This window comes from Hylobates moloch, unplaced genomic scaffold (assembly GCF_009828535.3).
Source record: "Hylobates moloch isolate HMO894 unplaced genomic scaffold, HMol_V3 SCAFFOLD_15, whole genome shotgun sequence".
Classification (NCBI taxonomy): domain Eukaryota; kingdom Metazoa; phylum Chordata; class Mammalia; order Primates; family Hylobatidae; genus Hylobates; species Hylobates moloch.
Genome location: NW_026652290.1, coordinates 86,265,911 through 86,282,555, shown reverse-complemented (window position 1 = coordinate 86,282,555; position 16,645 = coordinate 86,265,911). Strand labels below are relative to the sequence as shown.

Below are 16,645 nucleotides of genomic sequence, written 5' to 3'. Positions count from 1 at the left end.
ACAGAGAAGAGAGGCGATGACAATGATGTAACCTCAGAAACTTCATTCTTACATTTTTAGGGAGTGTTCGTTTGTCAAATAGTTTTCCCCTTAAATATGAAGACACACCCAGTGTGTCTTGCTCCTGGAATAGGAACTATTGAAGATGATTTTCTCTCATAATGGTAGGACTTCTTTGTTGTTACTAACGCTGCCTTTCCCCCACCTTCCCCCACTATCTGGGGCTCTGACATCTAAAATTACATGCAAATTTGCTGAGTCACTATGCTAAGTGAAGAGAATTATTTTTTGAAACGGAGTTTCACTCCTGTTACCCAGGCTTGAGTGCAATGGTGTGATCTCAGCTCACCGAAACCTCCGCATCCCGGGTTCAAGCTATTCTCCTGCCTCAGCCTCTCGAGTAGCTGGGTTTACAGGCACCCACCACCACATCCAGCGAACTTTGTATTTTTAGTAGAGATGGGATTTCTCTGCGTTGGTCAGGCTGGTCTCGAACTCCTGACCTCAGGTGATCTGCCCGCCTCGGCCTCCCAAAGTGCTGGGATTACAGGCATGAGCCACTGCGCCCAGCCAATATTTTTCTTTAATAAAAGGGGAATAACTGATTTCCTGCAGCAAATAGGTTTGTTCATTTCCAGCTGGCATAAACAAATGTATGCTCGAAGAGTGGTACTCTTCCAGGGTCTAAAGAGGGTGATGATATCTTTAGAGGTAACTGCAATGGATGATTAAGAATATAGAAAGCAATTAGCTTACCGATTACTACGTCTGTTGTTGAAAAGAGAATTAGACTGTAGCTGTTCATAAAGCATTTTGATTTCTGCTAGTCCTGGTAAAAATACAAGTATAGCACCTGGGTATATAAAAAGAATCAATATGTGGGTAAGCATAGGCACAGAAAAGAAACAAAAATTTTTTAAAAAAAGAATATAAGTAAATGAAAAACTAATATAGATTATAAAGCTGTTTTTAACCAAAATATGCAATCTGAGAATTTCGCCTGTGGTCTCAGCTACTCGGCAGGCTGAGGTAGGAGGGTCACTTGAGCCAGGGAGGCGGAGTTTGCAGTAAGCCAAGATTGCACCACTGCACTCTAGACTGGGCAACAGAGTGAGACCCTTTCTCAAAAAAAAAAAAAAAGAGAGAAATTTTCACCATCAGTTTTATTTTCTTTGTAAAGTCCCAGAGGATTTAAACAAATAAATAATTACGTGTTTTATATATTCTCTGACTTAATAAGGACAAAATGGAGATTTATCTTTCTATAACCAGAAAAACTGAGGTGTGGAAAAGTATAATGTCTGTCAGCATAATGCCAAGAATTATTAGCTAAGCTCTTTTTTAATTTTAATTTTTATTTTTTGAGATAAGGCCTTGCTCTGTCACCCAGGCTGAAGTGCCGTTGGGCGATCATGGCTCACTGCAGCCTCAGCCTCCTCAGGCTCAGGTGATTTTCCTACCTTAGCCTCCTGAGTAGTTGGGACTACAGGTACATGCCATCACACCCGGCTAATTTTTTATATTTTTAGTAGAGATGGGGTTTCGCCATGTTGCCCAAGCTGGTCTCAAACTCCTGGACTCAAGTGATCCACCTGCCTCAGCCTACCAAAATGCTGGGATTACAGGCGTGAGCCACTGTGCCTGGCCTAGCTAAGCTCTATAAATAAACTTTTTCAGTACACTGGCTAATTTTTTTTTTGAGACAGCGTCTTGCTCTGTTGCCCAGGCTGAAGTGCAATGATATGATCTCGGCTCACTGCAACCTCCGCCTCCTAGGTTCAAGCGATTCTCCTGCCTCAGTCTCCTGAGTAGCTGGGATTACAGGCGCATGCCACCATGCCCGGCTAATTTTTGTATTTTTAGTAGAGACAGGTTTCACCATGTTGGTCAGGCTGGTCTCGAACTCCTGACCTCGTGATCTGCCCGCCTTGGCCTCCCAAAGTGCTGGGATTACAGGCGTGAGCCACTGCACCTGGCCCCACTGGCTACTTTCTATTTTTTTTTCTTTTTTTCTTTTTTTAGAGACGAGGTCTCACTATACTGCCCAGGATGGTCTTGATCTCTTGAGCCCAAGCAATCTTTCTGCTTTAGCCTCCTGAGTAGTTGGGACTACAGGCATGCACCACTACACCTGACCTTGACATTCTATTTCTATAGGAAGAGTTATTCTCCAAACCTTATAAGACAGGAAGACTATTCTCTCTATTAATAAATAAAATCCATAAACATGTTACTGGAAATGAGAAAAAGAAACTATAATTGGCTGGCCAATCTGGTAATCTAAATTCAGATATATTTTAGAGACAGCCCATTAACTAGCCATATCATGTTAACAGTTTATGGGCTTTTAAATTTTACATTAAAGAAAATAAGCATGAAAACTGATTATAGTATATTTCTGTGTGAAGAGCAGTCACTCAGCAATAGTCACCTTCTTTTGTGCTTTATTCAGGGAGAAAAATGGTACTGTTTTCACCAGCCCCCCTTTAATCCCACAAATATTTATTGGGTGCCTGTGTCAGCTCCATGTGAAGTGCAATAGGATATAAAACAAGGATCTGTCAGCAGAGAACTCATGACCTATGATTCAGTCACAGTTATCCTTCCCACTAAATAAATGAGGAATCTGAATTACTACAAAACTGGAACTCTGATGAAGGCTGAAAGAGATCTTACAGCATTTTTTTAAATACTCCATAGTAACAAAGAATGTTCACATATATTATCTCATTTAATCCTCATAGCCATCCATTGAGAAGGTTATTAGTGGCCAGGCACGGTGGCTCAGGCCTGTAATCCCAGCACTTTAGGAGGCTGAGATGGGTGGATTACCTGAGGTCAAGAGTTCGAGACTAGCCTGACCAACATGGTGAAACCCCATCTCTACTAAAAATACAAAAATTAGCCTGGCATGGTGGTGCATGCCTGTAATCTCAGCTACTCGGGAGGCTGAGGCATGAGAATCACTTGAACCCAGGAAGTGGAGGTTGCAGTGAGCCGAGACTATGCCATTGCACTTCACCCTGGGCCACAGTGTGAGACTCCGTCTCAATTAAAAAAAAAAAAAAAAAAAGAAGGCTACTAGTACCCCTACTAGTGACTCAGTAATTTCAGACTCAGGTCACAGACACAAACCTAGGGTTTCTGGCATCAGATCCATGTTCTTTCCATTACATACCCCATGATCCTCTCTGCTAAAATGCCACAAAATTTTATTGAGGTCAGGTATGGTGGTTCATGCCTGTAATCTCAGCACTTTGAGAGGCTGAAGTGGGAAGACTGCTTGAGCCTAGGAGTTTGAGACCAGTCTGGGCAACATAGGGAGACATTGTCTCTACAAAAAATTAAAAATTTAATAGGGCTCGAGAGGCTGAGAGAGGTTGTAGGATTGCTTAAGCCAGGAATTTGGGGCTGCAGTGACCCGTGATCATGCCACTGCACTCTAGCCTAAGTGACAAAGTGAAACTCTGTCTCAAAAAGAAAAATTAAAAAAATTATTTATTAAAGGAGAAGATACGCAAAAAGAAAAATACAAAGGAAAAAAAGCCACAAAATTAAAGAATGATGAAACATACTATTATATATGGATTGAAAAAATTTTTGTCTATATTTTTATGTGCCTCATCTGTCTGGGATAGCTTTAATGTTCACGAATATGTCACATATGTCACTGACTTCCCAGTCACTATATCTACTCTGCTTTAAATTTAGGTAATTTACTTTCTTTTTTTTTTGAGATGAAGTCTCGCTCTTGTCCCCCAGGCTGCCAGGCTGGAGTGCAGTGGTGGGATTTTGGCTCGCTGCAACCTCCGCCTCCTGGGTTCAAGCGATTCTCCTGCCTCAGCCTCCCAAGTAGCTGGGATTACAAAATTTAGGTAATTTTCTAACATTTCTTCTTCATTTCTGATTTTTTTTGCTATGCTTGATTTTTTTCAATAACAGTCTTCTCCTTTGGAATGAAACAACATAGGCTGGGCACAGTGGCTCACGCCTGTAATCCCAGCACTTTGGGAGGCCAAGGCGGGTGGATCACCTGAGGTCAAGAGTTCCAGACCAGCCTGGCCAACATAGTGAAATCCCATCTCCACTAAAAAAAACAAAAAAATTAGCCAAGCATGGTGGCGTGCACCTGTAATCCCAGCTACTCAGGAGGCTGAGGCAGGAGAATCACTTGAACCCAGGTGGCAGAGGTTGCAGTGAGCTGAGATCATGCCACTGCACTCCAGAGTGAGACTTCGTCTCAAAAAAAAAAAAAATTACAAAAATTAGCTGGGGGGCATGGTGGTGCACACCTGTAGTCCCAGTTACTTAGGAGGCTGAGATAGGAGAATTGCTTCAACCTAGGGGGCAGAGGTTGCAGTGAGCCGAGATCCCACCACTGCACTCCAGCCTGGGTGACAGAGCAAGACTGTCTCAAAAAAAAAAGAAACAAGATATTCAGTCCACTGAAGTGATACTGTATTAGCCAACACTCACTACTTGCCGAGTAAAAATAAGGCATTTAAATAATTTTATATGGCTCACAAGTCTCTCTAGACAACCACACAATGGGCTGGGTGCAGTGGCTCACGCCTGTAGTCCCAGCACTTTGGGAGGCCAACACAGGCGGATCATCTGAGTCAGGAATTCGATACCAGCTTGGCCAACACTGTGAAACCCCGTCTCTACTAAAAATACAAAAATTAGCTGGGTGCGGTGGCACATGCCTGTAGTCCCAGCTACTTGGGAGGCTGAGGCAGGACAATTGCTTGAACCCAGGAGGCGGAGGTTGCAGTGCCGAGATTGCGCCACTGCACCTCCATTGCCTGAGCGACAGAGACTCTGTCTCAAAAAAAGAAAGAAAAGAAAACCACATAATGATTAAAGTGTAAGCAGAAGAGAGCAGCTGTTCCCATTTCTTTTTTTTTTTTTTTTGAGGCAGAGTCTCGCTCTGTCACCCAGGCTGGAGTGCAGTGGCGCGATCTTGGCTCACTGCAAGCTCCGCCTCCCGGGTTCATGCCATTCTCCTGCCTCAGCCTCCCGAGTAGCTGGGACTACAGGCGCCCGCCACCACGCCTGGCTAATTTTTTGTATTTTTAGTAGAGACGGGGTTTCACACAGGCGCCCGCCACCACGCCTGGCTAATTTTTTGTATTTTTAGTAAAGACGGGGTTTCACCGTGGTCTCGATCTCCTAACCTCGTGATCCGCCCGCCTCGGCCTCCCAAAGTGCTGGGATTATAAGCGTGAGCCACTGCGCCCAGCACTCTTAAGTTCTTTATGACCACATAAATTAATATATATATATATATATATTTTTTTTTAGAGACAGAGTCTTGCTCTGTTACCCAGGCTGGAGTAAAGTGGTGCAATCTTGGCTCGCTGCAACCTCCATATCCTGGGTTCAAGCGACTCTCCTGCCTCAGCCTCCCAAGTAGCTGGGATCACAGGCGCCCATCACCATGTCTGGCTAATTTTTAGTAGAGATGGGGTTTTGCCATGTTGGCTAGGCTGGTCTCGAACTCCTAACTTTAGGTGATCCACCCACCTCGGCCTCCCAAAGTGCTGGCATTACAGGCATGAGCTACCATGCCCAGCCAACACGAAGTAATTTTTTGATCTATTATTCCATTTAATGATTACATTCATTTATTCACGCAACAAATATTTACTCTGTACCTAAATGTTATAGGCACTGTTCTAGGGTCTGAGAAATACAGTGGTAAACAAGAAATGTCTATTCTTTTTTCTTTTTTTTTGAGACGGAGTTTTGCTCTTGTTGCTTGGTGGTTAAGCCACTGTGCCTGGCTGAAATCTCTACTCTTAAGGAGCTTACATCCTACTGAAGTATGCAAAACTCCAATTTCAGACAGTGTTAAGTGCTACAATGAAAATGAATTATTTTATTTTTTTTTGAGGTGGAGTCTTGCTCTTGTAGCCCAGGCTGGAGTGCGGTGGCGCGATCTTGGCTCACTGCAACCTCTGCCTCCCGGGTTCAAGTGATTCTCCTGCCTCAGCCTCCTGAGTAGCTGGGATTACAGGCATCCGCCACCATGCCCAGCTAATGTTTGTATTTTTAGTAGAGACGGGGTTTCTCCATGTTGGCCAGGCTGGTCTCGAACTCCTGACCTCAGGTGATCTGCCTGCCTTGGCCTCCCAAAGTGCTGGGATTACAGGCATGAGCCACAGCACCCGGCCTATTTTTAGATGATAGAGTAAGGGGAGTGGGGCAAGACAACACATAGGGTGGTCTGTAGCGGTAACTTGAGGAGAAACATGAAGAAAATAAAGGATTTAGTTAAGAGAAGATTTGGAGTATTCATTCTAGGGATAAGAGACTGCAAGTGAGGTTAAGAAGGCTACTGGGATGGGAAGACAGTGAGTAAAGTAGTGATTGCTCAGTGTTTAGTACAGCAGTAGTAATAGTGTTTAACTATAAGTGTTCAGTTGATCCTTGAACAACATAGGTTTGCACTGCATGGGTCTACTCATTGGCAATTTTCTTTCAATGAATACATTGGAAAATTTTTGGAGATTTGTGACAATTTGAAAAAAACTAGCACACAAACTGCATAGCCTAGAAATATGAAAAAATTTAAGAAAGAGATATATCATGAATGCATAAGACATATATAGATACTAGCCTATTTTATTATTTATATCATAAAATAGTATATCATAAAATACACACAAACCTATTATAAAAAGTTAAAATAATCAAAACTCACACACACACACTTACGGACCATACCTGGCGCCATTTGCATCTAGAGAAATGTGAACAAATGTAAAAATGAAGTATTAAATCAGGCAGGGCATGGTGGCTCATGCCTGTAATCCCAGCACTTTGGGAGGCTGAGGTGGGTGGATCACCTGAGGTTGGGAGTTCGAGACCAGCCTGACCAACACGGTGAAACCCCATCTCTACTAAAAAAATACAAAATTAGCCGGGTGTGGTTGCGCATGCCTGTAATCCCAGCTACTTGGAAAGCTGAGGCAGGAGAATTGCTTGAACCCGGGAGGCGGAGGTTGCAGTGAGCCGAGATCGCGCCATTGCACTCCAGCCTGGTCAACAAGAGCGAAAGTCCGTCTCAAAAAAAAAAAAGCAGTATTAAATCACAACTGCATGCAATGAACTATAGTACAGTATACTACTGTAGTAACTTTATTTAAAAAATGATTTTGTAGCCACCTCCTGTTGCTACTGCAGTGAGCTCAAGTGATGTGAGAATCCACTGAAAAATGTATTGTGACACTAATCATCTCCAAGTAAGTCATTTGTTTTGTCAGAATATTGTATATTACAGTAAAAAGTGATCTCTGTGGTTCTTGTGCATTTTTCATTGTGTTTAGTGGAATACAGTAAATCTTGAATGACATCATGGGGCCTATACGAAGTGCCACTAGTGATGCTGTAAGTACTCCCAAGAAGCAGAGAAAAGTCATGACATTATAAGCAAAAGGGGAATTGCTCAATATGTTCCACAGATGGAGGTCTGTAACTGTGGTTGCCTGCCATTTCCAGATAAATGAATCCAGAGTAAGGGCCATTGTGAAAGAAGAAAAAGAAATTTGTGAAGCTGTCACTGCAGCTATGCCAGCAGGTGTGAAAATCTTATGCTGAGAAATACCTTTTGATCTCATTGAAAATGCAGTTTTTATGTGGGTGCGAGATTGCTATAAGGCATACCTATATGATTCAAGAAAAAGCAAAGTATTATATGACAACTTAAAGCAAATGGAAGGGAAGGATCTAAAGCTGGGAAATTTAATGCCAGCAAAGGATAGTTTGACAATTTTAGAAAGAGGTTTGGTTTTTAAAATATCAAGATTACAGAAGCAGCAGCTTCTGCTGACCAAGAGGCAGCAGATGATGAGTTCCCAGATGCCATTAAGGAAAGCACTGAGGGGAAACGATATCTGCCTGAAAGGTTTCAAATAACTGACGAAAGTGCCCTCTTCTGCAAAAAAAATGCCACAAAAGACATTTATTAGTAAGGAAGAGAAGTGAGTACCAGGATTTAAGGCAGGAAAGGATAGACTAACTCTACTCTTTTATGCAAATGTAGTTGGGTTCATGATCAGCACTGCCCTGTCTATAAAGTTAACCCCTGGCCTTGAAGGGAAAGAAGAAACACCAGCTGCCAGTGTTCTGGTTGTACAAGAAAGGCTGGCCAGTGGGAACCCCTTTTCTGGACTGGTTCCATCAATGCTTTGTCCCTGGAATCAGGAAGCACCTTGCCAAAGTTCTTTTCATATTGGACAGTGCCACTGGCCACCCAGAACCCCATGAGTTCAACACCGAAGACACTGAAGTGGTCTACTTGTCCCTAAACATGTCTCTAATTTAGCCTCTATATTAGGAGTTCATGAGGACCTTTAAGGCTCATTATACAGGGTACTCTATGGAAAGGTCTGTCAATGCTACAAAAGAGAATTCTGATAGAGAGAACATCATGAAAGTCTGGAAGGATTATTCCACTGAAGATGCCATGGTTGTTACAGAAAAAGAGTGAAAGCCATCAAGCCTAAAACAATAAACTGATGCTGGATAAAGCTGTGTCCAGATGTGCATGACCTCACAGGATTTAAAAGACAATTGAGAAAATCATAAAAGAGACTATGGATATGGAATAAAGGTGGGGAGATGGTGGCTGTGGTGAAGGATTTCAAGATATGGATCTTGGAGAAATTCAAGAGCTAGCAAACACCACACCAGGGGAATTAACAGAAGATGACTTGATGGAGATGAGTGCTTCCGAACCAGTGCCAGACAATGAGGAAGAAGACATATAAGAAGCAGCAGTGCCAGCAAACACATTGACATTAGACAAACTGGGAGAAAGACTCAAGACTGCTTTTAACTTCTATTATGAAATGGACCATTCTATGATAGAGCACTGAAACCAAAGCAAACAGGGTAAGGATTGGTACTATGTAGAAACATTTTTAGAGAAATGAAAGAGCAGCCGGGCGCGGTGGCTCAAGCCTGTAATCCCAGCACTTTGGGAGGCTGAGGCGGGCGGATCACGAGGTCAGGAGATCGAGACCATCCTGGCTAACACGGTGAAACCCCGTCTCTACTAAAAACACAAAAAATTAGCCGGGCGTGTTGGCGGGCGCCTGTATTCCCAGCTACTCGGGAGGCTGAGGCAGGAGAATGGCGTGAACCCAGGAGGTGGAGGTTGCGGTGAGCCGAGATCGCGCCACTGCACTCCAGCCTGGGGGACAGAGAAAGACTCCGTCTCAAAAAAAAAAAAAAAGAGAAATGAAAGAGCAAAGTCAGACAGAAATTACAATGTTTCCTTAATGTTGCAATGAGCATGCCTGCCTCTTCTGCCTCCCCTTCCACTTCTTCCACCTCTGCCACCTGAGACAGCAAGGGGAACCCCTCCTCTTCTTCTTCCTCCTCCTCAGCCTACTGAATGTGAAGGCAACAAAGATGAAGACCTTTATGATAAACTGCTTCCACTTAATGAATAGTAAATATATTTTCTCTTCCTTATGACTTTTTAAATAACATTTTCTTTTCTTTAGTTTACTTTATTGTAAGAATACAGTATGTATGCCAGGTGCAGTGGCTCACGCCTGTAATCCCAATACTTTGGGAAGCCAAGGTGGGCAGATCACGTGAGGTCAGGAGTTCAAGACCAGACTGGCCAACATGGCAAAACCCTGTCTCTACTAAAAATACAAAAATTAGCCAGGCGTGGAGGTGCACACCTGTAGTCCCAGCTACTTGGGAAGCTGAGGCCGGAGGACTGCTTGAACCCGGGAGGAAGAGGTTACAGTGAGCTGACATCATGCCACTGCACTCCAGCCTGGGCAAGAGAGTGAGAACCTGTCTCAAAAAAAAAAAAAAAAAAGAAAGAAACAAAAGAGAATACAGTATGTAATACATATAACATACAAAATGTGGTGTGTGGTTTTTTCTGTTTATTTGAGACAGGGTCTTGCTCTGTTGCCTTAGCTGGAGTGCAGTGGTGCGATCATGGCTCATGGCAGCCTCCATCTCTCAGGCTCAGGCAATCCTCCCACTCCAACCCCTTGCTGGGACTACAGGCATGTGCCACCATACCTGACTAATTTTTGCACTTTTTTGTAGAGATGGGGTTTCACTACATTTCCCAGGTTGATCTCGAACTCCTGGACTCAAATGATTCACCTTCCTTGGCCTCTCAAAGTGCTGGGATTACAAGTGTGAGCCATTGCACCTGGCCTGTATTATTATAACATCATCAGTATTAGGGGTAGTATCTACTGAGCCTTAACTATACTGTGCTAAGTGCCTTATGTATGGTTTCTTTTAATCCCCAAAATAGTTTTACGTAACAGCATTTATTACTGTCTTCATTTTACAACAAGGAAATTGAAGCATAGAGAAGATAAGGACTAGTCCGGGCATGGTGGCTCACGCCTGTAATCCCAGCACTTTGGGAGACCAAGGCAGGCGGATCATCTGAGATCAGGAGTTCAAGACCAGCCTGGTCAACATGGAGAAAACCTGTCTCTACTAAAAAATACAAAATTAGCCAGGTGTGGTGGTGCATGCTTGTAATCCCAGCTACTCAGGAGGCTGAGGCAGAAGAATCACTTGAACCTGGGAGGTGGAGACTGCAGTAAGCCAAGGTCGCGCCATTGCACTCCAGCCTGGGCAACAAGAGCGAAACTCCGTCTCAAAAAAAAAAAAAAAAAAAGATAAGGACTTTATTCAAGGTTACAAGATTCCTGAATAGCAGAGCTGGGAAGTTTACCAGACTGCAAAGCCTGTGCTCTTAACCCCACTGCCTTGTAGCCTGTGTGCAAAGAGTTTGCATGTAATTCAAACACTCATGAGTAGACTCCCATTTAGCCAAGGTCTGTGTTTCATTTGTGGATCATTCAAGCCTGAATAAAGAAGCAGTTACCTGGAGGGTAGGAGTGCTTTCCATCCACAATCCACTCTAATAAGGCCTCTATTAATTCAAGATTCACCTTTTCAAAATCCATGATGGACATTGTTTTGATGACTGACTTGTTAACCCCTGAAAGAAAGAAAGGTAAAAATGAGAAGGATATTTATACCTTGTTGATGTATTTTATTGTATATTTATACCATATACAATATGCCTGTGAATTAGGTGAGTGTTGGTTTAATAGCACAGATATTAACATTTAATGTACTGAAATGAACTTTTTTCTTTTCTTTATTTTTTTAGAGACAGGGTCTTGCTCTGTCACCCAGGCTGGAATGCAGTGGTGTGATCACAGCTCACTGCAGCCTCAACCTCCCAGCCTCAAGTGATCCTCCGATCTCAGCCTCCTGAGTAGCTGGGACTGCAGGTATGCACCGCCATGCCTGGTTAATTTAATTTTATTTTTTGTAGACATGGGGTCTTGCTGTGTTGCCCAGGCTGGTCTCAAACTCCCAGGCTAAGGCAATCCTCCTGCCTCAGCCTCCCAAAGTGCTGCGATTACAGCCACCACACCCAGCCCACTTTTTTCTTTTAGTTTCCCAGAAAATCCAGCCTCATCAGAAGTAACTTTTGCTTGAACAATGACCCAAAAAGCAGGCTCCTGACTCTGTTGGAAAGACCCAGATGGGCCAGTTTTTACTCTCCTCATTCCTTCCCCTCTTTTACCCTTCAAATATTTATTGAAAGCTTAAGTTCTAGAAACAAAATTCAAAGTCAAATACATTTTAGAAACTTCTTCTAGATTCAATTGAATCATGAATGAGATATGCTGGAAGTCCAGGTAACACTAACCTATGGCAATCAATGGACAGAGACCACAGCCTTCACCAGCATTTTTATAACAGTAACTCGCTGAACCCTTAGGTTCCTTTGAGAAAATGATAAGTGATGGATCTTCCCTGAAAAATAAATGTGATTGTAATATCTTCATTAACACCTGTGGAGTCTACTCATAGACCCTCACAATCTCCCCACTCAGAATCTCCTAATCTATCTGTGATCTGGTAAATGATGTAGTTCTGTAGGATGTACTACAGGCCTCAGCTCTTTTATTTTTTTTTTTTATTTTATTTTTGAGACAGAGTCTTGCTCTGTCGCCCAGGCTGGAGTGCAGTGGTGTGATCTTGGCTCACCGCAACCTCCGCCTCCTGGATTCAAGTGATTCTCCTGCCTCAGCCTCCTGAGTAGCTGGGATTACAGGCACGTAGTACCACGGCCAGCTAATTTTTGTATTTTTAGTAGAGATGGGGTTTCACCATGTTGGTCAGGCTGGTCTCGAACTCCTAATCGCATGATCCACCTGCCTCGGCCTCCCAAACTGCTGAGATTACAGGCGTGAGCCACCACGCCTGGCCACCTCAGCTCTTTTAAAAGCAATAGTATATTGTTGGGGTGACTAACTCTTCAAAGACTTCTGCCCTTTCTTCTCAGGCCCTCCTAATGACCTATCATCCTAACTACAGTCTAACTGGTACCAAGGAAGGGAAACTTCCTATATGATGCTGAGAAGTTTGAAGAGGGACAAAAGCAGTTTCGGCTGGGCGTGCTGGCTCATGCCTGTAATCCCAGCACTTTGGGAGGCCAAGATGGGCGGATCATCTGAGGTCAGGAGGTTGAGACCAGCCTGACCAATATGGAGAATGCTCATCTCTACTAAAAATACAAAAAAAAAAAAAAATTAGTCAGGCATGGTGGTGGGCGCCTGTAATCCCAGCTACTTGGGAGGCTGAGGCAGGAGATTCACTTGAACCCAGGAGGTGGAGGTTGTGGTGAGCCGAGATTGCGCTACTGCACTCCTGCCGGACGACAGAGCAAGACTCCATCTCAAAAAAAAAAAAAAAAAAAAAAAGGAGTTTTGAAACAATGTTGTTCTAGTGGAATGAATGCCATGTTGGTCAAAAATGAAAATAAAGGAAGAAACAGGCTGCACAAACAAGGGTGTGGTTGGGTGAGGAAGGTGGAACAGAATCACTTTTCTTTGCCAAGATTCCAAAAAGCCAGACTTTTCAAAAAGAAGAAAGGATCAGCGAATCGAAAAAAGAAAACTGAACATAGTTTTGTTTTTTTAAATTATTATTATTGAGACAGGGTCTCACTCTTTTGCTCAGGCTGGAGTGCAGTGGCGTGATCATGGCTTACTGCAGCCTTGGCCCTTGGGGTTCAAATGATCTCTCACCTCAGCCTCCTGAGGAGCAGGGAGTATAGGTGCACACCACCACACCAGCTAATTTTAAAATTCTTTTAAGAGACGAGGCAGCACCATGTTGCCCAGGCTGGTCTTGAACTCCTGGGCTCAAGCAATCCTCCGGCCTCAGCCTCTCAAAGTTCTGGGATTATAGGCATTAGCCACTGTGCCCAGCCAAATCAATAATATATTTTAAATGACTGATTATTAATTTTTTCAAAGAAAAACTAGAAAATGCCTTAAAAATTGAGCCAAGAAACATTATTTAATTTTCTGAAAGGTGAAAGAGAACGTTGAGATCAACTAGTTCAAGGTATTTTTTTTTTTTTTTTTGAGATGTAGTCTTGCTCTGTTGCCCAGTCTGGAGTGCAGTGGTGCAGTCTGGGCTCACTGTAGCCTCCGCCTCCTGGGTTCAAGCGATTCTCATTCCTCAACCTCCTAAATAGTTGGGACTACAGGCGTGTGCCACCACGCCTGGCTAATTTTTGTAAGGACTTTTTTGTTTTTTAAACAAACAAACAAAAAACAGAGAACCAGAAGCTCAGAAAAGCTAAGCAATCAGCCCAGTACCATACAGAAGCTGGTGGCAGTCATGTTTCCTGACCTCAACTCCTCCATTCTCCTTCCTTAAAAAGGGGGTCCCAAAGGTACTTTCTGAACTTTAGTAACCTTTGTGCTTACAATTAGAAAGTCATGGATTAGATTCAGTGATAATTTTAAAAGAAAACTCCAGAAGTTTGAAATAGAAGCCAAAGGGATTTTCTTTTTTTTTAAGGCAAGGTCTTGCTCTGTTGGGGCTGGAGTGCAGTAGTGCGATCATCGCTCACTGCAACCTTGAATCCCTTTGCTTAAGCAATCCTCCCGCCTCAGCCTCCTGGGTAGCTGGGACTACAGGTGCCAACCACCATGACCAGCTAATTTTAAAAAACATTTGTAGTAGAGATAAGGTCTCAATATATTGCACAGGCTGGTCTTGAACTCCTGGGCTCATGTGATCCTCCTGCCTCAGCCTCCCAAAGTGTTGGGATTATAGGCATGAGCCACCGTGCCCAACCTCAAAGGAATTTTCTTGTTCCATAATTTAATGGAATAAGGGAATGGGAATTATCAGTTGGTATGATGTATAAAAAGAACACAAACTTTTGAGTTAGACATATTTTAATTAGAATCATAGATCTGTACTTACTAGCTGGGCACTATCCTTGTGGGTTTGTATTATACTCCTCTAAATGACTCCACTTTACAGATAAGGAAACTGAGGCACAGAGATGATAAAGAACTTGCTCAAGATAATTAGTTGGTTTTATGAGAGCCTTGGGAGTTGAACCGAGATCTATAAAGCACAAGTCCATTCTCTTAGCTTTATATCTCTCAATACTGGGAAGATGAAATAAAATGTTAGGGAGCTATGCTTATCTTCCTAAACAACAAAATAATGGCTAATACGTTAATTCCTTGGTGATTACCATTCCACATCCAGGATTGGGAACTGTCTTTGGTAGATGCAGAAAAAGGAAAATTCATTTGCCCCTTATCCTACAGAAGCAGTAACGGGTTGGAAGCTCTTACTCATGAACGATAAACACCCTTTTTTGGGAAGAACTAAGAGGAACAGGGTGACAGTCTAGGGAAAAAGGAGAAAGAAGGGCAGCTGAGACCTGCTTCTGGTCTAGGCTTCAAGGAAGAAAGCAAAAGTAGTAATCCTGGGGTTTCTGTGGGCTCAGTTTAGCTTATATGGATAGAAGACCACATAGGAACAAAGAGTGTCCAGCTAGAGTCTGGCATGGGAGGAGGAAGTACCTAACAACATACATAAAAAGCTTAGCACAGGTTAGGCCTCAAAAGATGTTATTTTAAAAGCCCATGAATAATGCTAAAACTAGTGGGATATTAAAGGATTTTAAAATCATGTCAAATATTGCTTCACAAGTGACTTATTAACTACAAAAGAAATAGTAATTACCAGTGGAGAAACCTAGCAAACATCACCTTTACCAAGTGAACAAGTTAACATTGCCAATAATGGGACAAATCAACACCACAGGGCCCATGTGCCTTTTAATATGATGCATTGAGAAATCAAGATCATTTTTGTGATGCTCCAGCCAAAAATGTATAACCTAAATTTAATCATGGGGAAATACCAAACCCAAATGGATGGACATTCTACAAAATAATCTTCAAAAATGTCAAGGTCACAAAGGACAAAGGATGAGGAGCTGTTCTAGATCAAAGGAGACTAAGAATACATGACTGAATGTAATATATGATCCACGATAGGATCCTGAATCAGGAAAATACAGCAAAAATAAACATTATTGAGATAATTGTTCAAGTCTGAGTATGGACTGTGAATTATATAATTGTGTCAGTGTTAAATGTCCTCATTTTGATCACTGAACTGTGGTTATGTAAGAGAATGTCCTTGTTCTTAGGAAAGACACACTAAAGTATTAAGGGTAAAGGAGCATCATATCTGCAACTTACTCTCAGGAGATTCAGAAAAAAAAAAAAAAAAAAAAAAAAAAAAAACATGAACCCAGAGCAAATGATAAAGCAAAAAATGAAGCAAACATTAACAACTGGTGCTGGTGAATTGGGGTAAAGGATATATGAGAGTTCATCGTTTAGTCTTGCAAACTTTTCCATAAATTTGAAATCACATCAAAACAAAAAGCTACAAAATGTACAAGAATATAACTTATATTTTACTACCTCACAATTTTTCTCTAATGAGCACATATTTCTTTTATAATTAGAAAAAAACCCATTGGCAAATATAGTAACAATTGTATTCTAAATCTGTATCCGAACTATTTTTCTAGGTTTAAGGTTGCTCTGATGAATTAAAGGCAATGTAACTACGAAACAAGAATCATATTTTTCTTCTTCCGAATCATGGTAAGAAAGAATACTAGAAATCTTTGGCATAATTATAATATTCCCCTAGGAGGCATGTTACCTTTATAGCGGGCCAGGAGCTGCTTAAAATCTAACTGTTGATCTGGCACTGCATCTTTGACAGAATCCTGATCCTGGAGGTGAAGGGAAAGCCTCAGGTCTTCTTCCACTTCTTCAAATGCAGTTCTGTTCCGCCTTGCTTTAAGCTTTTCCTTTGAAATCTGTTTCATGGACCGCATATATGGGCTCCCATCCTGTAATACATACCTGAGAAAGAAAGACAGAGGAATGTGGTTGTGTGTATGTGGTTCTGTTGGTGAGAAGGGAAAGAATTCACCTGTTTCATGTGCTCATTCAGCAAAATGTCACTGTTTCTGCCCAATTCATGTGCCATCCTTCCACCAGTCCAGGATTCTGGCTGTACCCTATTTCTGGTTGGGAACATACTGCAATGCTTTTAGGTCTGTCTTGGAGACCAGCTAAGAATTTGGAGAGAAGCTCTATCCAGAAATAATGGCAAGGACATTCAGAAAACACATTTGAGGTATAGCCTCAGTAACACCCCCCTTCATTTTTGATTCTTCTTTGGCAATCTTATTGATCCTCTTGTTTCTATGATAATTCCC

The 16,645-nt window shown here is 42.3% G+C and overlaps 1 protein-coding gene across 5 annotated transcripts in view; it reads right to left on the bottom strand.

Annotated features, from left to right (window-relative positions):
• Positions 1–16,645, bottom strand: part of DHX57 (DExH-box helicase 57) — an 81,169-nt gene that overhangs the window by 32,072 nt on the left and 32,452 nt on the right. For all 5 annotated transcript variants that reach the window (XM_032176937.2, XM_032176938.2, XM_058428694.1 and 2 more), the window contains 3 exons: positions 16,081–16,286; positions 10,886–11,002; positions 757–853 (listed from right to left, as the gene is read on the bottom strand). In XM_032176937.2, the coding sequence (XP_032032828.1) occupies positions 757–853; positions 10,886–11,002; positions 16,081–16,286 (420 nt within the window). The remainder of the gene's footprint in view (positions 1–756; positions 854–10,885; positions 11,003–16,080; positions 16,287–16,645) is intronic.